The sequence below is a fragment of the Heptranchias perlo genome, chromosome 7, assembly GCF_035084215.1.
Source record: "Heptranchias perlo isolate sHepPer1 chromosome 7, sHepPer1.hap1, whole genome shotgun sequence".
Lineage (NCBI taxonomy): Eukaryota > Metazoa > Chordata > Chondrichthyes > Hexanchiformes > Hexanchidae > Heptranchias > Heptranchias perlo.
The window spans coordinates 74,582,025-74,606,900 of record NC_090331.1 but is presented as its reverse complement, the minus strand read 5'-3'; the positions used below and the strand labels follow the sequence as shown (position 1 = coordinate 74,606,900).

The 24,876-nt window shown below is 40.8% G+C and overlaps 1 protein-coding gene across 1 annotated transcript in view; it reads right to left on the bottom strand.

Moving 5' to 3' along the window:
• LOC137324045 (uncharacterized) overlaps nucleotides 1–24,876 on the bottom strand; it is a 238,230-nt gene that overhangs the window by 112,235 nt on the left and 101,119 nt on the right. Inside the window, exons 14-17 of the mRNA XM_067988215.1 lie at nucleotides 22,962–23,086; nucleotides 11,536–12,120; nucleotides 3,443–4,102; nucleotides 680–1,273 (exon numbers count right to left, since the gene is read on the bottom strand). Coding sequence (XP_067844316.1) covers nucleotides 680–1,273; nucleotides 3,443–4,102; nucleotides 11,536–12,120; nucleotides 22,962–23,086 — 1,964 coding nt within the window. The remainder of the gene's footprint in view (nucleotides 1–679; nucleotides 1,274–3,442; nucleotides 4,103–11,535; nucleotides 12,121–22,961; nucleotides 23,087–24,876) is intronic.

The window sequence follows — 24,876 nt, the reverse complement described above, 5'->3', positions numbered from 1 at the left end:
GTCAACTCATCCGGCACATGTCGCATTGGAAACGTGCGTACGCAGCCAAGACGCATCTTGGATGTTCGCAAGGCCATGTCGTGCCGTAACAACGGGCGCTACACGGCCAAATTTAGCACCCCCGGTGTCCATATCAAATATGTCCAGTCAGAAGGGTACATCCTACTGCACCAGTGTGACACTCTTCAAGACTTCAAACTTCCCATGTCTCAGGTTTAGCGATACCTACTTTTGCCCTTTTAAGGGAAAGTGAGATCTTAAAGGAAAGGCCATGGTTGGTAATAGTGGGAAAAAGATTACAAAGTGGTCAAACCAGATACTGAAACAGGGACAGAGAATAGGCTGAAATTCTGTTTCTCCTTCCTACATTCCAAATGGCAGTGTTTACATATTTGCAGTGCACTCAATCTCATCAGCATCAGTAAAATTATTCCGTGTTCAGAGTATGCGCAACAACTACCTCAGTGTCTATAGTGTGATGTTGTATTAACATATTAACTTTGGCTGCAGCTATGGAGTATGAATTTAGAACTCAGTCAATGAAGTAACTTGATGGAAAAATGAACCAATTGTGCAATCTCAGTCTTGGTTATCTCCCTCTTACAACTTATTTTCATTTCATGTTCTCTTACATAAATTGAATAAACCAAATTAATCAAAGTTTGTCAAAGGCTTTTACCTTCAGTGGGAACAATTGGTTCTTCAATCACATACACTGCTCTAACTTTCGATAGCAGCTCTTGTTGAATATTTTGCAATTCCCGGAAGTCTCCCAGTTTCAAAACAGAATCAGGATCAGATACGATCTGTTGTAGCTCCGATGTATCTGCACTCTTGGCTCCGATAGCAATGGGCACTATACCAGCCCGTTTCACTGCATCTGCTGCCTGTCCAACATCGTCTCTGGATTTCCCGGCAATGATGAGCACTAGGATTTGTGAAGCTCCAGCATCTCTTCTGCTCCCTGCAGATGGACTGAAGACACTCTGTGTGACAAAGTCCAGTGCAGCACCGGTGTTGAGGGGTCTTCCTGTTTTCAGCCTGAGCTTTTTCACTGCATCCAATATTTCACTTTTAGTTGAATGAATATCGAGGCCAAATTCAAGTCTTGGGTCAAAACTGTATTGTACCACCGCAACTTGATCTTTATCAGGGCCAATATCGAGTTCCTGAATTACTTTAATAAGAAACTCACGGACTTGAATAAATGATCTCCCCATTGCAAGAGAGCCATCAATTAGGAAAACGATATCTCTCTTCCTGGCTGCAGAAACTGAATATAAACATAAATATATAAGATCAAAACATATCAATAACATTAATAGAAATCTTACACAGGATGTAGAAATTTGTCATATGTTATTTCAGTTTTTGCACTGCCTCGCCATTAGATTACAGCATTGTTTTTCACAACAGCTATACAATTGCTACTCTGTGAGATTGCCATGCTCATTAGGAAATGGGCTAAGACTGCTCACCTCATTTCACAGAAGACCTGTATAGCCAACTGACATAGGCCCTTTCATCCTGTCTGTCTAGGTTGGAATTGATGACTTCCATAATGTATAACTCTCTAGTAATATTTTCTTAGCACCCTTCTTCTTAAGTGGTTTTGTAATTTAAGCTCCTCTATCCACAACTCAGCTATACCATCTGCTTGTGTGCGGCTATTCGTTCACGTACCTGCTCACTGCCCTCTGGATTTGTTCGATTTCCACCTGCCTGCCTATCTTGCTGTCTGGCATCTGGCCTCCGTGCTTCCACGCAACTCCCCACACACCTCCACCCCCTCCCCTACCCCGGGCCTCATAGACGCTGCGGCCCTGACCACCTTGCTGGTCTCTTCAGCCTTTCACAGCCATCCCACTCCGCTTCATACCTCTCCCATCCACCCTGCTGCTCTCTGTGGCTTCTTCTGACTATCCCACTGTTATTCGCAGGTCCTACCTTCCATGTTTCTCTTCGCAGCCTCTTCTGCATTTCTTTCCAACGGACAAAAAAAAAAGTTTTTTCGTCCGACTTGCCATGGCTCATGGCCATGATTAATGCCATGGGAGATCTACCAGCATTATTAAAAAAAAGAGACCACTCTGAACCTAACACCGTTTCACTTGCTGGTACAGTCCACATTGCTTGTTCTCTGGGCCTCCCACAACCAACCACAGCCTTTCCTAATGCTTGCTCATCCCTGTCCTCACCAACTTCCATTAGATTCTTGTTCCTCAGGTTTCAACCTTGGCTCAATGGTAGCACTCTCACCTTTAAGTCAGAAGGTTATGGATTCAAGCCCTGCTCCAGAGACTTGAGCACACAATCTAGGCTGACACTTTCAGCTGAGACTTTAAATGAAGCCCTGCCTGCCCTCTCAGGTGGATGTAAAAGATCTCACGGTACTAGAAGAGCAGAAGAGTTCTCCTTGTGTCCTGGCCAACATTTATCCCTCAACACCACCACTAAGACAGATTATCTCATTGCGGTTTGTGGGAGCTTGCAGTGCGCAAAATGGCTTCTGCGTGTTCCCACATTAAAACAGTGACTACACTTCAAAAGTACTTAATTGGCTGTGAAGCACTTTAGGACATCCTGAGGACATGAAGGGGGCTATATAATTTGAGTTCCTTTTTTCTTTTCCAATAAATTGAATTCAAAATCCTCAACCTCATTTACAAATCCCTCTTCAACCTCATCCCACTTTACTTCTTCAACCTTCACTAACCTTGTATCCTAACCCTACGGTCTCAGTCATTGGCCTTTAGTGTATCCCTCATTCTCCATTGTACCATCGGTGGCAGAGATTTCAGCCATCTCAATTCTACTCTATGAAACTCCAGCCCTAGACCATTCTGCCTTGCTACTTCTCTCGCCCCCCTTTAAAAACCTACGCTTTTATTCATAGCCCCTAGCTCTTCTACCTGTGCTCAACATCTATTTCTCCTCTGTGAAGCACCTTAGAGCATTTTCTACATTAAAGGTGCTCCATAAATGCAAATTGTTATCATTGATGATAATGATGATGAGATGCAGCAATCAAGGCCATTCCCCACTCCAGTGTCCAAAGCCAAACCAGCAACATACAAAAACAAAGAAGCAGAACCTGTGTTAACTGCATAACACCTCGCGGCACATTCCCTGCCTCTTGTTTCCCAGATCTACTGCCATCAGTCTTGGCCTTCCCTACCACATAATCCCCAAGGTTTTCACTCACTGATAGAAATCAGTCTTGCCCGATAGTCATTCCATGCCTTGTGTTAGTCTGAGCCTCTACCAGAATTTGCCCAGCCTCAACCTTGACTGATGAGCAAAGCCAGGGAGATGCATTAGTGATACCAAAATCTATTTGATGGCCGCCATGAAATATGCTACAGGAGAATAAAGATCATTTATAAGTATATTAACACCTTGAATAATGCAGTAAGAATTGAATTAAGAACAATTCAGGTACCTTTGGTACTGGTAACCAGTAGCCCTTCAATATCTATTGTAGGTTTTTTAATAGATGCTGTTGGCTCTTCAATGGGTACGGTTTGAACACGTAGCCTTTGTAATGGTGTCATCACCTTTTCCTGTATGTCTGACAGAGAATAGAAGTCCCTTACATTGAAGGCCAAACTGGGTTCAAAAGCTATCTCTTTTAGCTGTGCTGGGTCCGCATTCCTGGCTCCAACAGTAAAGGTTATTACAGCAGCTCGCTTCAGTGCATTTGCAGATGGTTGGATATCATCTCCAGACCGTCCACCAGTGATGAGCACTAAAAACTGGGGAACACCTTCCTCTCTCCTGCTGCCTGCAGACCTGGTAAAGTGGTACCTGAGGACAAAGTCCAGCGCTTTGCCAATGTTAAGTGTCGTGTCACCTGCAAATCTGAGTGCTCTCAGAAGAGGCAGAAGTTCATCCTTTCTTGTGTAGGTGTTTAGATAGAACTCAGTTTCTGCAGTATTGCTGAACAGTACCAGACCAACTCTCACTCTGTCACTTCCAATATCGAGGTTCTCAACTATTCTTGTGATAAAGTCACGGACGAGCGGTAGATTTGAATTCCCAGTATAATCTGATTCATCGATCAAAAACACAATGTCTCTCTTGTTCTCGGCTTCAGATGTAACTACAAAAAAATACACACACAAATTCACAATAGGTTATATAAAATCAGTAGAAATCGTATAAAATTAGGATAATGACTACTCCCACTGTTGGCAAGTGCCAATGATAAGCATCTCTGCCAACCATCTGCAAATCATTATTTTCTGACACAACTCAGTGCAACAGAGCTCCATCTGCCCCTCCATCCTGTGCTTCCTGAGTTTGGTGGTTAATGCATGATATGCCTCACTCCTCCTCTTCGTGCTATTAAGAACATAGGAGCAGGAGTAAGCCATTCACCCCCACTTCTGCCATTGAATTAGATCATGGTTGATCTGTACCTCCAATCCATTTACCCATCTTTGATCCATAGCCCTTGATACCTCACCTAATAAAAAAAACTGTTGATTACAGTCTTGAAAATTTTAATTGAACTAGCATTCATGGCTTTTAGGAGGAGGAAATTCTAGATTTTTACTACCCTTTGTGTGGAAAAAGTACTTCCTGATTTCACTCCTAAATGGCCTAGGTCTAATTTTAACATTGTGCCCCTTTGTTCTGGATTCCTCCAACAGAAGGACAAGGGCAGCAGGCACATGGAAACAACACCACCTGCACGTTCCCCTCGAAGTCACACACCATCCCGACTTGGAAATATATCGCGGTTCCTTCATCGTCACTGGGTCAAAATCCTGGAACTCCCTTCCTAACAGCACTGTGGGAGAACCTTCACCACACGGACTGCAGCAGTTCAAGAAGGCGGCTCACCACCACCTTCTCGAGGGCAATTAGCGATGGGCAATAAATGCTGGCCTTGCCAGCGACGCCCACATCCCATGAACAAATAATAAAAAAAGAGGACATATCTTCTCTGTATCTACCCTATTGAATCCCTTCATAATTTTAAACACCTCAACCAGATCACCGCTCAACCTTCTAAACTCAAGGGAATATAAGCCAATACAAGTTATGCAACCTGTCCTCATAATTTAACCCTGTACACAGTATTCCAGATGGGGTCTGACAAAGGCTCTGTACAACTAAAGCATCACTTCCTCTCTTTTGTATTCCAGCCCCCTTGAGATAAAGGCCAACATTCCATTAGCCTTTTTGATTACTTGTGCATTAGTTTTTAGTGATTTGTATACACGCACACGCAAATCCCTTTGTTCCTTCATAGTTCCCAGTCTCTCACTATTAAGAAAATATTCCAATTTGTCTTTCTTGGATCCAAAGTAGATGACCTTACACTTCCCCGCATTGAACTCAATCTGCCACAGTTTATCCCATTCACTTAATTTCTCTCTGTACCTTTGCTCCCATCTACAGAACTTACTGTGCCTTCAAATTTAGTAAACAATTTTACAACACCAAGTTATAGTCCAGCAATTTTATTTTAAATTCACAAGCTTTCGGAGACTTCCTCCTTCCTCAGGTAAATGTCATTCAAATTTAGTGTCATCTGTAAACTTTGATATACAACTCTCTTTTGCTTCATCCAAATCATTTATATATATGACAAAAAGATGAGGCCCCAGTAAGAATCCCTCGGGAACATCACTCCTGCTAATCAGAGCACATTCCCTTTATCCTTACGCTCTGTTTCCTACATCCCAAACAATTACTAACACATGTCACAAGGTTACCTCCAAATCTGTGCACTTTTATTTCTGCTAATAATCTCTTGTGATTATTAAATGCCTGCTGGAAGTCTATATAGACAACATCCAGCAGTGTGTGTTGCCATGGAAGCTGTCAGAGCTGTCAGTAGAGGCTCCATCATGGTGGGTGCCACTGTGTTGTTAATGTTGGACAGAATGGTCTCCATGCTCTTCACAAAGCCATGAGACAAGTTGGAGCTGGATTCCTCCATGTACCACGTCAATGTGCGCAAGATCTCTGGCAGGCTGCCCAGTGCACCTAGCATTTCCTGGTAGAAAGTCTTGGCTATTGTACGTTGAAGTCAATAAAGCTTTTTTTATGCTGGAAAATACTTATAAGTATTAAACATCAAGTAGTCACTGGATAGATATCTTAGAATCCTCAAGGAAATGAGTGAGAACATTTTTAGGAGTACCCTAGACAGACAATTGGCAGATTGTGACTAGTGGTGTCCCACCAGGGATTTGTGTTGGAGCCTTAACTATTCACTGCATTTATTGACGACTTAGATGATGGAATAGAGAGTGACATATCCAATGACACAAAGATAGGCAGCATTGTAAGCAGTATAGATGGAAGCAAAAAGTTACAGAGAGACATTAATAGATTAAGTGAATGGGCAAAACTGTGGCAAATGGATTTCAATGTAGACAAGTGTGAGGTCATCCACTTTGGACCTAAAAAGGATAGATCAGAGTACTTTCTAAATGGTGAAAAACTCGATGCAGTGGATGTCCAAAGAAACTTAGGAGTCCATTGTACATAGATCATTAAAGTGTCACGGACAGGTACAGAAAATAATCAAAAAGGCTAATGGAATGCTAGCCTTTATATCTAGAGGATTAGAATACGAGGGGGTAGAAGTTATACTGCAGCTATGCAAAGCCCTGATTAGACCACAGCTGGAGTACTGTGTTCAGTTCTGGGCACTGCACCTTAGGAAGGATATATTGCCCTTGGACGGAGTGCAGTATAGATTTACTAGACTAATACCTGGATTTCAACGGTTAAATTACGAGCAGAGATTACACAAACTAGGTTTGTATTCCCTGAAATTTGAAAGATTAAGGGGTGATATGATCGAAGTTTTCAAGATATTATGGGGAACTGATTGGGTAGATAGAGAGAAACTATTTTTGCTGGTTGGGGAGTTTAAGCATAGGGGACATAGCCTAAAAATTAGAGCCAGGACTTTTAAGAATGAAGTTAGGAAACACTTCTACACGCAAAGGATGGTAGAAGTTTGGAACTCTCTTCTGCAAACGGCAGTTGATGCTAGCTCGATTGTTAATTTTAAATCTGAGATTGATAGATTTTTGTTAACCAAAGGTATTAAGGGATATGGAGCTAACTCGGGTATATGGAGTTAGGTCACAGATCAGCCATGATCTCATTGAATGGTGGAACAGGCTCAAGGGGCTAAATGGCCTACTCCTGTTCCTATGTTCCTATAGAAAAGCTGTATCTGAAACTGGATAATAACAAATGTTACTCCAGGTATTCAAAAAAAGGAGTGAGACATGAACCTGAAAATTATGGACTAGTTAGCTTAATATCGTTACTGTGGAAAATGCTGAAAAACATCATACTAATCTAAAGCACACAGAAGCTATGTGGAATAGTCTCCATGGATCTAGAAACAATAGATCATGCCTCACGAATCTACTGGAATTCTTTGAGAAGGTAACAAATTTAGTGGGTGATGGCAATGCAGAGGATATAATTTCCTGTCAAAATTCTAGATTTGAGGTTTTAAGGAGTTTCAACGGTTATAGAAAGAATAGCAAATCAGCTGGATGAGCCCAAAGAGTGAAGAAGCAGAAGCTGATTAATTGAAAAAGCTCTGGTTGGGGAGACGGGGAGCGGCAATAACCAATTAAATTCTGTGGGGCAAAAGCAAAATACTGCGAAGCTGGGAATCTGAAATAAAAACAGAAAATGCTGGAAATACTCAACAGGTCAGGCAGCATCTGTGGAGGGAGAAACAGAGTTAATGTTTCAGGTCGATGACCTTTCATCAGAACTGGAAGATGTTCGAGATGAATAATGTAAATTCTGTGGGGGACTGTTCTGAGTCGTTTTTTTGTTCACACTATCTATAAATAACATGGAAGAGACTACCTCTTGTAATATTATATAACTTGTCGATGACATTTAGCTATGTGCATAGGTGATGAGCACAGACAGATTGACTACATTCAAGGAAATTTGACTAATTAAGTGAATGGGCCAAAGGTGGATTTTAATACAAAAAGTGCAGAGTAAGGCACAGGAATTATGAAATGTTGACATGATAGCGCGTCCATTAGCAAATGTAGAAAAACAAAAGAATTTGGATGTGATCGTGGACAAGAGGTAAATGTTTTATAAAGCATTTTCTAATCCATTATTTAAGGTACAGCTGCAGTTAACAATCCTTGTGTTCCTGGTATAAACATGGAAGTAGGGTTTAAGTAGCAGAGTATCTCTGCCCCAGCTATGGCAATCTTACTCGAAGAGGCCACAAGGATTGCTGATGTAGGATAACTAGTGTTGCGCTGGTTATAATTTATTAGCGTTTCCGATGAGACAGGCCACATCTCACCAATGTTGTAGAGAATGGCTGTTGCATGAAGTAGGCCAACTGCTCTGCCCTCTTGGTTGCATGATAGTTTGCAACCATCTCAGCTGCAGCTTCTCTACTCTTCTCTTTCTCAAATCCTTTATATTATTCAGTTCAGATCAAAATGGCAGTGGCTAGTTCTCATCAGCACAAGTGAAACTGTGGCATCATCTCTTTGAGTTAGGAGTATATGTAAGAATTACCACAGTTTGTATGCGTATTGTTGTATTAACAGGCTCACGTTGTCTGCTGATATGGAATAGTTATTTACAACTCAGTCAAGGAATTAACCGGGTGCAACATATTTCCAGATTGCGCATCCTCAGCCTTGATTACCTCCCCCTTACAATATTGGTCATTTTCTTTTATTTGGTGTTTTCTTAAATAAATTCAATAAAACAAATCAAAGTTTAGCAAAGGCTTTTACCTTCAGTGATAACTGATGGTGCCTCAATAACAACCATTGTTTTAACAGTTCCCGTCGAATGGTTTGTAACTCCCCATGCCTCGTAATTTTAAAACAAAATTGTGATCATACACAATCTTGTTGTAAGAACATAAGAACATAAGAGATCGGAGCAGGAGTAGGCCGTATGCGGCCATCGAGCCTGATCCACCATTCAATAAGATTGTGACTGATCTTCGACCTCAACTCCACTTTACCACCCGATCCCCATATCCTTTGATTCCCTTAGAGTCCAAAAATCTATCGATCTCAGCCTTGAATATACTCAACGACTAAACATCCACAGCCCCCTGGGTAAAGAATTCCAACGATTCACAACCTTCTGAGTGAAGAAATTTCTCCTCAACTCTGTCCTAAATGGTCAACCCCTTATCCTGAGACTATGCCTCCTAGTTCTAAACTCTCCAGCCAGGGGAAACAATCTCTCAGCATCTACACTATAAAGTTCTCTCAGAATCTTATATGTTTCAATGAGATCACCTCTCATTCTTCTAAACTCCAGAGATTATAGGCCCGTTCTACTCAATCTTTCCACATAAAACAACCCTCTCATCCCAGGAATCAATCTAGAGAACCTTTGTTGCACTGCCTCTAAGGCAAGTATATCCTTCCTCAGATAAGGAGTCCAAAACAATACACAGTACTCCAGGTGTGGTCTCACCAAAGCCCTGTGCAATTGCAGCAAGGTTTCCTTACTCTTGTACTCCAACCCCCTTGCAATAAACATACCATTTGCTTTCCTAATTGCTTGCTGTACCTGTATGTTAACTTTGTGTTTCGTGTACAAGGACACCCAAATCCCTCTGAACACCAACATTTAATAATTTTTCACCATTTAAAAAATATTCTGTTTTTCTATTCTTCTTACCAAAGTGAATAACCTCACATTTCCCCGCATTATACTCCATCTACCACCTTATTGCCCACTCACTTAAACTGTCCATATCCCTTTGCAGCCTCTTTGCGTCCTCCTCACAGCTTACTTGCCCACCTAGCTTTGTATCCTCAGCAAACTTGGATACATTACACTCGGTCCCTTCATCTAAGCCATTAATATAGATCGTAAACAGCTGAGGCTCAAGCACTGATCCTGGCGGCACCCCACCAGTTACAACCTTCCTATTTGAAAATGACCTGTTGATTCCTACTCTCTGTTTTCTGTCCGTTAACCAATCCTCAATCCATGCTAATATATTACCACCTGCCACATGGGTATCTTGTGTAACTACCTTTTGTGTGGCACCTTATCGAATGCATTTTGAAAATCCAAATATACTACATCCACTGGTTCCCCTTTATCTACCCTCAAAAAACTCTAATAGATTTGTTGAACATGATTTCCCTTTCATAAAACCATGTTGACTCTGCCTAATCATATTATGATTTTCTAAGTGCCCTGTTACCACATCCTTAATAATGGATTCCTGCATTTTCCCGATGACTGATGTCAGGCTAATTGGCCTGTACTTCCCTGTTTTCTCTCGCCCTCCTTTCTTGAATAGCGGGGTTACATTTGCTACCTTCCAATCCACTGGGACCATTCTAGAATCTAGGGAATTTTGGAAGATCACAACCAATGCATTCACTATCTCTGCAGTCACCTCTTTTAGAACCCTAGGATGTAGACCATCAGGTTCAGGGGATTTGTCGGCTTTTAGTCCCATTAATTTCTCCAGTACTTTTTCTTTACTAATATTAATTACTTTAAGTTTCTCACTTTCATTAGCCCCTTGGTTCCCCATTATTACTGGTATGTTTTTTGTGTCTTCTACCGTGAAGACAGATACAAAATATTTGTTTAATGTCTCTGCCACTTCTTTATTCCCCATTATAATTTCTCCTGTCTCAGCCTCTAAGGGACCCAAGTTTACTTTCGGTCTTATGCATATGAATTCTTGGCTCCGATTCCAATTGGCACTCTACCAGCCCATTTCACTTCATTTGCTGCCTGGATTTCCCAGCAGTGATGAGCACCAAGATCTGTGAAACTCCAACATCTTGTCTATAACACAATCATTTAATTTACTGAAAGGACCATGGCCATTCAACCCATAGCAGCTTCTGCTACAGACTATATATATCTACTGACCATGGGCTCTAGCATATTTAATCTCTTAAGAGAAAATCCTTTGTAAATATTGCATTCTCAAAAGATATACGAGAAAGTTCCAGAATATTCATCCATCTTCACATTTTCATTCAACCCTAACCTGCACAACTAACCCTCCCACCTGCTCAAATAGTAGAGAATCAGAGCATTTATCCTCGGGTGTCTATAGAGGTGTTGTTCTGACTTTGTGCTTCCAGGGAGGATCCATACCTTCTTGGAGTGCATATCGGCAATTTGGGCCCAGTTGTGCATGACCTTCCAACTGCTAAAATTAACGGTTGCAAAATCATGCGCAGCGCACAACTGAAGTTTCAATATGCATTGCTGTTGTACAAGGCTCCCCACCAGAAATGCAGTTGGAAAACTGCCCCTTGTATCTACCCTTGTAACCTGTTCTGTTTTGAAACAGATATTTATCAATTTGCTTTGAAGGAGTGAAGTGACCCAGCCTCAAATGATTTTGCTGGAGATCTGTTCCCCATACCCACTACTCTGGTGGTGGGGGTGAGTAGGAAAGATTTTCTGATCTATAATCCCACTTCAGGAATATTATTGTAAACCTGTGTCTCCTGGTTTTGTGCTCACTGTCCACGTAAATTTATCAAAGATTTTTACCTTCAGTGGGAACAATTGGTTCTTCAATCACAAACACTGCTCTAACTTTCGATAGTAGCTCTTGTTGAATAGTTTGTAATTCCCGGAAGTCTCCCAGTTTCAAAACAGAATCAGGATCAGATACGATCTGTTGTAGCTCCGATGTATCTGCACTCTTGGCTCCGATAGCAATGGGCACTATTCCAGCCCGTTTCACTGCATCTGCTGCCTGTCCAACATCATCTCTGGATTTCCCGGCAGTGATGAGCACCAGGATTTGTGAAACTCCAGCATCTCTTCTGCTCCCTGCTGATGGACTGAAGACACTCTGTGTGACAAAGTCCAGTGCATCACCGGTGTTGAGGGGTCTTCCTGTTTTCAGCCTGAGCTTTTTTATTGCATTCAAAACCTCACTTTTAGTTGAATGAATATTGAGGCCAAATTCAAGTCTTGAGTCAGAACTGTATTGTACCACTGCAACTTGATCTTTATCAGGGCCAATATCGAGTTCCTGAATTACTTTGATAAGAAACTCACGGACAAGAGGGAATGACCTCCCCATTCCAGGAGAGCCATCGATTAGGAAGACGATATCTCTCTTCCTGGCTGAAGAAATTTAAAATTAAATAAGTGTAAATACTTAAATTGATAAATTAAGATGTGCATTAAGAAAAATATTTTAAGTGTTAGAAAACAGCAGACAGTATGTAGAAATTCGTAATTTGAAAAAATCAGCTCATGTTTATTTGCAATCATTGCAATCCTGGTTTATGTCATTCCTGTTTCACCTCATCCTATTGTATCACTGGTTCCTGTACTTCCACACTTCTGTGCTATTAGGCTTCAGTGCTAGTCTGCCACATGTTTCTGTAAGCAACAGTTCATTCCACTGATGGATAATTATATCGCTGTTTGATCTCACTCATTGATCTTCTTAGATTTGTCATCTTGAATAGACTTTTCTGAAGGCTCACTTTCAGTCAAATACCTAACCCTCAACAATGGTTCTGTTACTTAAATTAATGGTTAAGATGCTACATAGTCTCAAATTAGATTGTTTGTATATCCACCTATATTTTATTTTAAAAATCTTATGTCCCTGTCTACAAAGTTTACTTCCTGTTGTGACTTTTTGCCAAACTATTATGCTGATATATTTCCAATATAAATTCAAACGCCCACATTTATAATGGAAATCACATGGTAAACATGGCATCTGGTAATTGCACAATCTGACTTCCCAATGTCATTTACTCACAAATGGCTCAAAATGAATTCAAAAAAATTTTCAACTGCATTTTTTTTAATGCCATTTTTTTCAAACTAAAATTTCTAATGTCCAAAGTAGTGGTTTGAACAACACTTTAAAAAAATGTTAAAATATCTAGTTCACAATAGGAACATAGGAACAGGAGTAGGCCATTCAGCCCCTCGTGCCTGCTCCGCCATTTGATAAGATCATGGCTGATCTGTGATCCAGCTCCATATACCTGCCTTTGGCCCATATCCCTTAATACCTTTAGTTGCCAAAAAACTATCTATCTCAGATTTAAATTTAGCAATTGAGCTAGTATCAATTGCCGTTTGCGGAAGTGAGTTCCAAACTTCTACCACCCTTTGTGTGTAGAAATGTTTTCTAATCTCTCTCCTGAAAGGTCTGGCTCTAATTTTTAGACTGTGTCCCCTAATCCTAGAATCCCCAACCAGCAGAAATAGTTTCTCTCTATCCACCCTATCTGTTCCCCTTAATATCTTATAAACTTCGATCAGATCACCCCTTAACCTCCTAAATTCTAGAGAATACAACCCCAATTTGTGTAATCTCTCCTTGTAACTTAACCCTTGAAATCTGGATATCATTCGAGTAAATATTGCACTCCCTTCAAGGCCAATATGTCCTTCCGAAGGTGCGGTGCCCAGAACTGCTCACAGTACTCCAGGTGCAGTCTAACCAGGGTTTTGTATAGCTGCAGCATAACTTCTGCCCCCTTGTACTCTAGTCCTCTGGATATAAAGGCCAGCATTCCATTTGCCTTATTGATTATTTTCTGCACCTGTTCATGACACTTCAATGATCTATGTACCTGAACCCTTAAGTCCCTTTGGACATTCACTATTTTTAACTTTTTACTATTTAGAAAATACCCTGTTCTATCCTTTTTTGATCCAAAGTGGATGACCTCACATTTGTCCACATTGAATTCCATTTGCCACAGTTTTGCCCATTCACCTAATCTATCAATATCCCTTTGTAATGTTATGTTTTCATCTACATGGCTTACAATGCCACCAATAACATAATTACATTTATCCACTGTGTTGTCTTTTGTGTATTTTAATGAACAATTACATTGCTTAATTGAAGGCCTCAGCTTCTCCCAAAGCCTGGGCTTAAACTTAATATTTTTACCCAAGGTTGTTAACTGAATTAAGATTTTGAAATCTGAACATATGCAGTATTCCCTCTTTCTCTGAGTGCAGCAGTACATTGAGTAGTTTCACTGCTGGAATATTTTTCCATAGATCCTAGCAGTTTCTGTTCAGGTGTTTTTCAAAGTTATTTGAAGAAAAACAATAGGACAAATTTCAAAAAAATCATTCAAGTGCTGCTTATGTTCTGTATTTTTTTTTAAAACAAAGACTGTGTGTTTGAGAGAGAGAGAAAAAAGTTATTAATTATGCAACCTCTTGTAGCATTTGTGTTCTATAAACTTCAGAAAGTTATGCAAAAAAAATGCATTTTGAAGCCAACTAATTATCCCACTTGTATTTTGTTGATGATTAGAAAAGATAAATGTTCTAATGGCTTACACCTGCGAGAAAGAAAGGCAGACAGAAAGACATACACAGCTGGAGACAGGTGGAAGAGTGTCTTTCCTCATTCTAATGAGGGAAATAATTAGAAAAGGTGGGGAAAGGGGAAACAGATTGAGGGTAGGACGGGCTCTGGTCTTTCACCTTAGGAGGAGGGAGGGGATGGGATAGAGTGAATTGCAGTGGAGTGAGGAAAAGGGAGGTTAGAGTGGTTGAATACGTAGTTCAAAGAGAAAGAGGTAGGGGTACTGATGGGAGTGAAGGGGTGGTAGGAGGCAGGTATCAGTGGGAAGGTCATGAGGTAGGCAGGTAGGTCCTCATAAATATCGAATTGTCGGGGTCTGATGATGTCATTTGGCCCCCGATGCAATTTTAACTTTCAACTGCAGGATTTCCCACTCTTGTCCACCCCACTGGCTTTGGGAGGGAGCCAGTCAGGGGAGATTAAAATGAGATCCAGGAGTGAAAATTGTCCGGTGTTCATGCTTAGGGGAACCAGCTCGCTTTGGCCCCCATACCTGTGATTAAAATTGGCAAATTACTTTAAACTGGGGACTGAATAATGTTGGCAACCCCCCTAGTAGAACTTTTCCCTATCCTGTAATCCCACTTCTCCTGAAGACTAACTCTCGGTTTTGACTCCCTGTGTACAGCTCCATTACAGATTGACCAGTATCAAATTAAAAATCTTGCATATGCGCACAATCCTTGTCGATAGACATTACTTCCTGTTGTCACTGTTATATCACACTTTTATGTGAACATTTAATATTGAAACTGCCTATGTAAACATTTATAATGGAAACTTCCAATTTGAACAATCATCTGTCCCTGGTTGTTGATTGACCAATTGAATCAATCAAAATGTTGTTTCAAAACAAAAATTGTCCACCAGTTTTTTCTTAATAATTGAAATTTCAAGGTACAAAGTAAGGTTTTAAACAATTTTTTAAAAACCAAAAAATTGCAATTTTAACAATAACATGATGAAATTGATCCATTGAATTGTCTTTTATGACCTTTACTAGTTTAATTCAAGCCTCTCTCAGAAGACTGGGATATTGTAACCCCATGGTTATGGTACTAGATTAGTAACCCAGAGGTTGAATTCAAATCCCATCATGGCTAGTACCAGAAAAATATGCATGAAAACTGGGGTATTATTAAAAACCTGCCACCCATGCCCAGCCTGGTCAACACGTGACTCCAGTCCCACACTCATAGGGCCACCTCAGGGCATCTAGGGATGGGCAATAAACACTGCCTTTCAGCATCACTCACATTCCAAGAACAAATTTTTTAAAAGGCTAGATATTTTACTTCCCAGCACTTGGAGAGAGCTTTAAATCACATCTGTGAATTCTGAACATTTGCAGTTTGCAATCTGTGCATGTGTGTTTTACAGAATTTCCAAGCAACACCATGTACATTAACAGGAGTTAAGGGGCAGAAGGGTTGTGAGAACTTATGAGTTTCTTTGCTTTTCCCAAAAGACTTTGAATGAAATTAAAGCTTGAATTGTCAAAGCTTTAGTTTAGGCAAGTCTGGAATTGAATTAAATTTATGAACAAATTTTATTTTCTGTTATGAACTGCTCAGATAAACCACATGAGTGAACAATGACAACTGTGATTGTAATTTATTTGTTGACAGTTAGAAAAGGAAACTGATCATTTATAGAGAATGAATTGATGCTTACTGCCGTGAAAATTCGATTAAAAAAATTAATATATAGAATATATATGTATATATACATATAAAGTATATACATACATTTTATGTATGTGTATGTATACATATAGGCAGTATAAGAATATATTATTAACTCTGAGGCTTGCTACCCCCATTCACTGCATGTTTTAAACTGTAAGATTTAGCTCATAAGGAATGTGAGTTCCCCGAGGGAAACTGCAATCTGCCATGAACATGTATAAAGAGGGTTAGGAGAAGATCTGAATTGTAATGAAGCTTCTCTGGATATCTCCCAAAATTGCATTTATGGATTATAAAAGTGCTCCACTGCTTGGTTCTGTTGATGCGGTCATATTATTTGAAGGCTTGCCCATCAGCATCGATATTCACATTTTCCCACACAGTCAAGTGCTGTTTATGATGGCTGTGTTCTGTACTACGTCTGTCTCAATTAGCCATTCTCATTTTAAGCAGTAATAATCCTTGATGTGTATGTGTACAGCAAATTTAACTAATGTTTGTGCTGAAGATTATTCACTTGCTTTAGTTGGCCACATGCCAGCCATATAACAGAATTTAAAATTACTACTTGTATTTAGAATTATAATCACTCATTTTTTGGCTTGAGATGCAAACAATAGGCCTCAGGCTTTGGAGAGCTGGCAAAGGGCTGCATCTTGGCCAGCAGTTAGAATCAAAGAGAAGGCTAACAAATCATAAAAACACACAACATTCTTGTCTTCTGTCAAAAGGTTCCACATGAAAACAAAAAACCCACTCAAACTACTTTAACATCTGCCAATTAAAATAATTAAAAGAAACATTTTCAAAACTTTCATGACCGCAGTTACCATCTCTGGGAAGTATCTTTGAGAATGCCAAATACACTTTGTGGCCTAAAGCGTCAGAGCCCATTAACTTTATCTGATTAGTCATCATTGGCTAGGAAAATTCTTCTCATTGCCTTCAGAGGGGAAGTGAAAAAGAAAATAAGAGGGGCAAAGAAAGAGTAGGAGAATAAACTGGCAGCCAACATAAAAGGGAATCCAAAAGTCTTCTACAGGCACGTACTTAGTAAACAGGTAGTAAGAAGAGGGGTGGGGCCAATTAGGGACCATAAAGGAGCTCTATTCATGGAGGCAGAGGGCATGGCCGAGGTACTAAATGAATACTTTGCATCTGTCTTTACCAAGGAAGAAGATACTGCCAGAGTCTCAGTAAAGGAAGACATAGTTGAGATACTGGATGAGCTAAAAATTGATAAAGAAGAGGTATTTGAAAGGCTAGCTGTACTTAAAGTAAATAAGTCACCCGGTGCGGATGGGATGCATCCTATGTTGCTGAGGGAAGTAAGGGTGGAAATTGCTGAGGTACTGGCCATAATCTTCTAAACATTCATAGAGACTGGGGTGGTGCCAGAGGACTGGAGAATTGCAAATGTTACACCCTTGTTCAAAAAAGGGTGTAAGGATAAACTCAGCAACTATAGGCCAGTCAGTTTAACCTCAGTGGTGGGGAAACCTTTATAAACACTAATCCGGGACAGAATTAACAGTTCACATGGGCGAGTGTGAATTGATTCGGGAAAGCCAGCACGGATTTGTTAAAAGCAAATCGTTCTTAACTAACCTGATAGAGTTTTTTGATGAGGTAACGGAGAGGGTAGATGAGGGCAATACAGTTGATATGGTGTATATGGATTTTCAAAAGGCGTTTGATAAAGTGCCACATGGTAGGCTTATCATCAAGATTGCTGCCCATGGAATAAAGGGGGAAGTAGCAACATGGATACAGAATTGGCTAAGTGACAGGAAATAGAGTAGTGGTGAATGGTTGTTTTTCGGACTGGAGGGAGGTGTACAGTGGTGTTCCCCAGGGTTCGTGCTGGGACCATTGCTTTTCTTGATATATATTAATGACTTGGACTTGGGTGTACAGGGCACAATTTCCAAATTTGCAGATGATACAAAACTTAGAAGTGCAGTAAACAGTGAGGAGGATAGTGATAGACTTCAAGAGGATATAGACAGGCTGGTGGCATAGACAGACACGTGGCAGATGAAATTTAACGCAGAAAAATGCAAAGTGATACATTTCGGTAGGAAGAACAAGGAGAGGCAATATAAACTAGAGGGCACAACTCTAAAAGAGGTACAGGAACAGAGAGATCTGGGGGTATATGTGCACAAATCGTTGAAGGTGGCATGGAAGATTGAGAAAGTGGTTAAAAAAGTATAAGGGATCTTGGGCTTTATAAATAGAGTATTGTGTCCAGTTCTGGGCACCGCAATTTAGGAAAGACATGAAGGCCTTAGAGAGGGTGCAGAAAAGATTTACTAGAATGATTCCAGGGATGAGGGACTTCAGTTATGTGGATAGACTGGAGAAGCTGGGGTTGTTCTCATTGGAACAGAGAAGGTTGCGAGGAGATTTGATAGAGGTATTCAAAATCATGAAGGGTTTAGACAGAGTAGATAGAGAGAAACTGTTCCCATTGGTGGAAGGGTCAAGAACCAGAGGACATAGATTTACGGTGATTGGCAAAGGAATCAAAGGTGACATGAGGAAAACCTTTTTTACACAGCGAGTGGTTAGGATCTGGAATGCACTGCCCGAGGGGGTGGTGGAGGCAGATTCAATCATGGCTTTCAAAAGGGAACTGGATAAGTACTTGAAAGAAAAAAATGTGCAGGGCTACGGGTATAGGGCGGGGGAGTGGGACTAGCTGGATTGCTCTTGCACAGAGCCAGCTTGGACTTGATGGGCCAAATGGCCTCCTTCCATGCTGTAACCTTTCTAAGATTCTATGATTCACATTGCTTGCTGTTGGGTATACTTGGGCAAAATAGCAATCTGTCCACGTACAGCTATGCATGGACTTCGTAAAATGCAGCAGTTAACATCTTATTCTGATGTTTTCTCTTACTACAAGAGCAGCCAATTGTTCCACAGTTAGATTTTCCCCTCATAGATTAAATCCCTGGTCTGTGTGGAGTTGACTGATCTCAACTGAGGGAGCAGTAGAGGTCTTATAATTGGCCTCAGGAGGGAAATAATCATTCAGGGTTTCTACCCAATGAGCGGGTGTGGCTGCCGAGTAAAAACGGGATCAGACTTGGCTGCGATACACCCATTGTTGAATAGCTTCCTGGCACTCATTCTTCAAGTGTAAACCTAACCAATAACCATCTGAGCAAGGTATCAGAGAGCAGCTATGGAGCTACATCCCCACTGAAGTCAGATGCCTAAATTCATTAACGTCCGAATACATGTGATCGATGGATACATGCCCGAGGACCATCCAAATTAAGCGCTGACCTGAATGCATGCGCATGTCAGGCGTGGGCAGTTCCACTGTTTAATTTGCCATTTTACGACCGTAAATTGGGTGCAACAATGTTGAATTTATGTCCCAATACCTTTACGAAAAGAATGGAGGTAACTGGAGGGTCAAAAAAACTTCCCTCTCTTGCCATACATCATTTACCATTATCCTGCTAACAATATGAATATTGATCTGAATACACTGTAGGAATTTGTAATTAGCAGGGCAGGGGTTGATTGAACACTGAAAATCTTAGCATTTTTTAAATATCCAGTCCACAGATTTTAATAAGCTATTACAGAAGCACTTTTGCTGAATCTGTACTTTTTCTGGTGAGTGCTATGCATTCTATTTTTTTCTGCCAGTGATCTGCCCTTTTCTTCCCTCCTATTCTGGAAGTGGGACATGGTGTCACAAGCACTGGGAGATCTCTGGTACCTAACCCAAGTGGTCATTCTTGATGCTTGTGCGTCAGCGGGCTACTCAAGAGCATCACAGAGGTTCTCATCCAGTATCCAGACACAAGCAGTTTCCAACAAAGGTCCCTGAATGTAACAATGAGTGGAAAACCTGGCTGCTTTTTGTTTTGGCGTCTCCAACTCAGGCGTGTCAACTATAGCACCACTATTGCTGCCCATTTGAGATCAACTAGGAAATCATTCAGGAGAACTTTTTTAGCCAGTACGTACCAAGCCCAACAAGAAAGGGGACGGTTCTGGATTTAGTTTTAGGAAATGAGGCTGGGCAGGTGGAAGGAGTATCAGTGGGAGAGCATTTTGGTGGTAGTGATCATAATTCAGTTAGTTTTAGCGTAGTTATGGAAGAGGACAAAGATAGAACAGGAGTTAAAGTTCTCAAATGGGGAAAGACCAATTTTACTAAGCTAAGAAGTGATTTAGCAAAAGTGGACTGGAAACGGCTACTTGAAGGTAAATCAGTGTCACAGCAGTGGGAGGGATTCAAGGGGAAGATTCAAGGGGTGGAGAGTAAACATGTTCCCACAAAGAAAAAAGGTAGGGCTGCCAAATCTAGAGCCCCCTGGATGTCAAGGAGCAGAAAAGGAAAGCTTATGTCAGACACCGAGAGCTCAATACTACAGAAAGCCGAGAGGAGTATAAAAAGTGCAGGGATGAAATTAAAAAGGAAATTAGGAAAGCAAAGAGAGGGCATGAAAAAATATTGGAAAGCAAAATCAAGGAAAACCCAAAGATGTTTTATAAATACGTTAAGATCAAGAAGATAACTAAGGAAAGAGTAGGGCCTATTAGAGATCAAAAAGGTAACCTATGTGTGGAGGCGGAAGATATGGGTATAGTTCTTAATGAATACTTTGCGTCTGTCTTCACAAAAGAGGGGGATGATGCAGAGATTGTAGTTAAGGAGGAGGAGTGTGAAATATTGGATGGGATAAACATAGTGAGGGAGGAAGTATTAAGGGGAATAGCATCTTTGAATGTAGATAAATCACCAGGGCCAGATGAAATGTATCCCAGGCTGTTAAAAAAAGCAAGGGAAGAAATAGCAGAGGCTCTGACCATCATTTTCCAATCCTCACTGGATACAGGCATGGTGCCGGAGGATTGGAGGACTGCTAATGTTGTACCGTTGTTTAAAAAGGGAACGAGGGATAGACTGAGTAATTACAGGCCAGTCAGTCTAACCTCGGTGATGGGCAAATTATTGGAATCAATTCTGAGGGATAGGATAAACCGTCACTTAGAAATGCACGGATTAATCAAGGACAGTCAGCATGGATTTGTCAAGGGAAGGTTGTGTCTGACTAACTTGATTGAATTTTTTGAGGAGGTAACAAGGAGAGTTGAAGATGGTAGTGCATTTGATGTAGTCTACATGGATTTTAGCAAGGCTTTTGACAAGGTCCCACATGGCAGACTGGTCAAAAAAGTACAAGCCCATAGGATGGAAGGGAGAGTGGCAAGTTGGAACCAAAATTGGCTCAGTGGCAGGAAGCAAAGGGTAATGGTCGACGGGTGTTTTTGTGACTGGAAGGCTGTTTCCTGTGCGATTGCACAGGGCTCAGTACTAGGTCCCTTGCTTTTTGTGATATATATTAATGATTTGGACTTAAACGAAGGAGACATGATTAAGAAGTTTGCAGACACGATATAAAAATTGGTCGTGTGGTTGATAGTCAGGAGGAAAGCTGTAGACTGCAGGAAGATATCAATGGACTGGTCAGGTGGGCAGGAAAGTGGCAAATGGAATTCAACCCGGAGAAGTGTGAGGTAATGCATTTGGGGAGGGCAAACAAGGCAAGGGAGTACACAATAAATGGGAGGATACTGAGAGGTGTAGAGGAACAAAGGGACCTTGGAGTGCATGTCCACAGATCCCTGTAGGTAGCAGGACAGGTAGATAAAGTAGTTAAAAAGGTACATGGAATACTTTCCTTTATTAGCCGAGGCATAGAATATAAGTCATGATGTGGAGATGCCGGTGATGGACTGGGGTTGACAATTGTAAACAATTTTACAACACCAAGTTATAGTCCAGCAATTTTATTTTAAATTCACAAGCTTTCGGAGGCTTCCTCCTTCCTCAGGTGAACGATGTCGAAAATAAGAGCAGGGAGGTTATGCTGGAACTGTATAAAATGTTGGTTAGACCACAGCTTGAGTACTGCAAACAGTTCTGGTCACCACATTACAGGAAGGATGTAATTGCACTAGAGAGGGTACAGAGGAGATTTACAAGGATGAGGAAAGATTGGATAGTCGGGGTTGTTCTCTTTGGAACCGAGGAGGCTGAGGGGTGATTTGATTGAGGTGTACAAAATTATGAGGGGCCTAGATAGAGTGGACAGGAAGGACCTATTTCCCTTAGCAGAGAGGTCAATAACCAGGGGGTGTTGATTTAAAGTGATTGGTAGAAGGATTAGAGGGGAGCTGAGGAAAATTTCTTTTCACCCAGAGGATGATAAGCATTTGGAACTCACTGCCTGAAAGGGCGAGAGAGGCAGAAATCCTCATCTCATTTAAAAAGTACCTGGATGTGCACCTGAAGTGCCGTGACCTACAAGGCTACGGACCAAGTGCTGGAAAATGGGATTATGCTGGGTGGCTCATTTTCAGCCGGCGCGGACACGATGGGTCGAATGACCTCCTTCTGTGCCGTAAATTTTCTATGATTCTATGAACTAATGGCACACACTAGCGATTGAACTTGAGTCTGTATGGCTCAATACCATATGATGTGGTGCATTTGTGATGGTGCACCATCAGACGATGCTACCTCATTTGCCTAAGGTATATTTTACGATACTAATATCCCAAAAGGTGTGTGGCAGAAATGGAGTGCATGGAATTGTGACAAGATGTCTGTGAAACTGACGACCACAACAGAAATATTATGTTCTGCATTCACATTTCTGCTTTCTATTTGAATCTATTTAATTAACTTAAATTAGTTGGGACACCATTAAACATCTGGAGCTTTTTGAAAACCTGTATCAGAGAAGTAGTGAATCATTTTATGAAATTGGGGGTTATTCTTATTCCAAATCTTCAATCTTGCTCTTTGCACATTAACACCATTGTTAAGGGCAGAGAACAGCTCAGGTTCATAACCTCTATTGTAGTGGATTAGTAGGTCTTACCTTGATGAAGGGACTCAGTGACAAAGAGTGAGAGAATCAGACCATAGATGGTTAGCAGGGGCGTCAAGCGGTGCATTTTTATTGGGTGCATTTTCATTGTTGGGACAAACCATTGGCTGTACCACCTGGAATAAACGAGAATATTAACTGTATTTGAAAGCCTTGCAGCAGCAAAGACAGAGAAAAAATATTATCCAGGTTTACATTAACACAAGTTCTCAGATCATCCCATTCTAACTTTCAGTTATTGTCTTTTTATTTATTGTACCAAGTAAAATTCTCACTGTTTTGAAATCAAGATTCATCCCACCATTTCATACTCCAACTTATTCTTTTCCAGGACCTCAAAACTCTAGAATACCTTGCATTCACCAGTGTTCCTTCCTCCTATAATCTACAGGCTTTTAATACTCAAGCCTAACATTACCTATTCACTATTTCTTGATTAACTCATCTTATCCTACTCTTTTCAAGCTTAGTGGTCTCCTAAAATATACCTTGTCTCTTCGCCTTAGCAAGTAATCCAAAACAATTTATTAAACTAGAAGGTTTGTTTTTAGGCATAAAATTCATGGGCCAGATTTTGCTGGAGTGGGGCATCTCGCGACTTTAGACTTACTCGTGCACGTTTAGGTTTTCAAAATTTTTGCCCACTAAGTTGCTGGAAGTGTGACCTGATAACGGCGCAGCAAGGGCAACAGAGTATGTGGGACCTTGGTCAACAATGGGACAAACAGTTTATCTCCTTAATCAATGAGATTTAGGGATTGAGAAATAAACAAAGGAAAGACTGAGAAGGAGACTGAATTAGAGTGGGTGAATTCAATGTCAAATCAGGTACAGAAAGAGAAATAAAGAGAAGGAAAGAAAGATTGGATTAAGAAGGAGAAAAAAAAGAGACAGAAAGGAAAAGTAAGAAAAAAAAATTAAATTTAAGATTTGACATTTTTAAAATCTCCTAAAACAATTCACAACCTGAAGGAATGAGACTCCACATTTATAATTGTTTACTTTCTGAGCAAGAGATGTTGATTGGCAGTCATTAACAATTATCATGTCATTAAAAGGGTACTTATGCTGTTAATTATTAGACTTAACTTTCTGTGGTGAGTTTAATGGGCAATTAATGTTCAAATCCAGCAACTTCATGAAAATCATGGTGGGAGTTTTCATGAAACTAATGGCAGAGCGGCGGAAATTGGCCAGCAACTTGTGGCGATTCACAATTCACGGGTTATCTCTTCCTCACTACAAGTTGCTGGCGGCGTTCAGACGCCATTATTTTTTTTACAAAATATGGCCCAATATGACTCCCATTGTACCCTCCCACTTAGTCATTAAATCCCCTGTGAGAGGCAAGAAACCAGATTAAAATAAAACACCCTTGGCCATTTCAGGGAAAATAAATCTGGGAAATTCCTCTCTGACCCCCGAAGGAGATCAAAACGAGTTCCAGGAGATCATACCCAATGATCCACCTACTTTGTGGGCATAGTGATATTAGCCACAGCATGGAACTTGCTCAGCCCTTTCTTGAACCAATGCAGTGAATCTGCGTTCATCACACAAATCAGTAACTTGTTCCAAGTGCAAACAATATTCTGTGTAAAGAAAAATCTCCTGACGTCTGATCTAGGTTTAGCATGCATGTCTTCAGACTTGAGTCTCAGTACCCTCTTCTGGCAATGGTTGCAGTCTGGCCTCCTCTTCCACATGCCCCATGGTAATGCCTCTATGGTGCAATATGCAACAGAATACAATGATCCTTGAGACTTTGGTAGGTCTATACTGCAACCACCAGTCTGTCGAAGCATCTGAACTTCTGTGTCAACATGCTAATGGTATGTTTCACCATGAACCTGGTGGCCACATGTGTCAAATTATACCACTGTTCAGCTATTGTTTAGGGCTATCT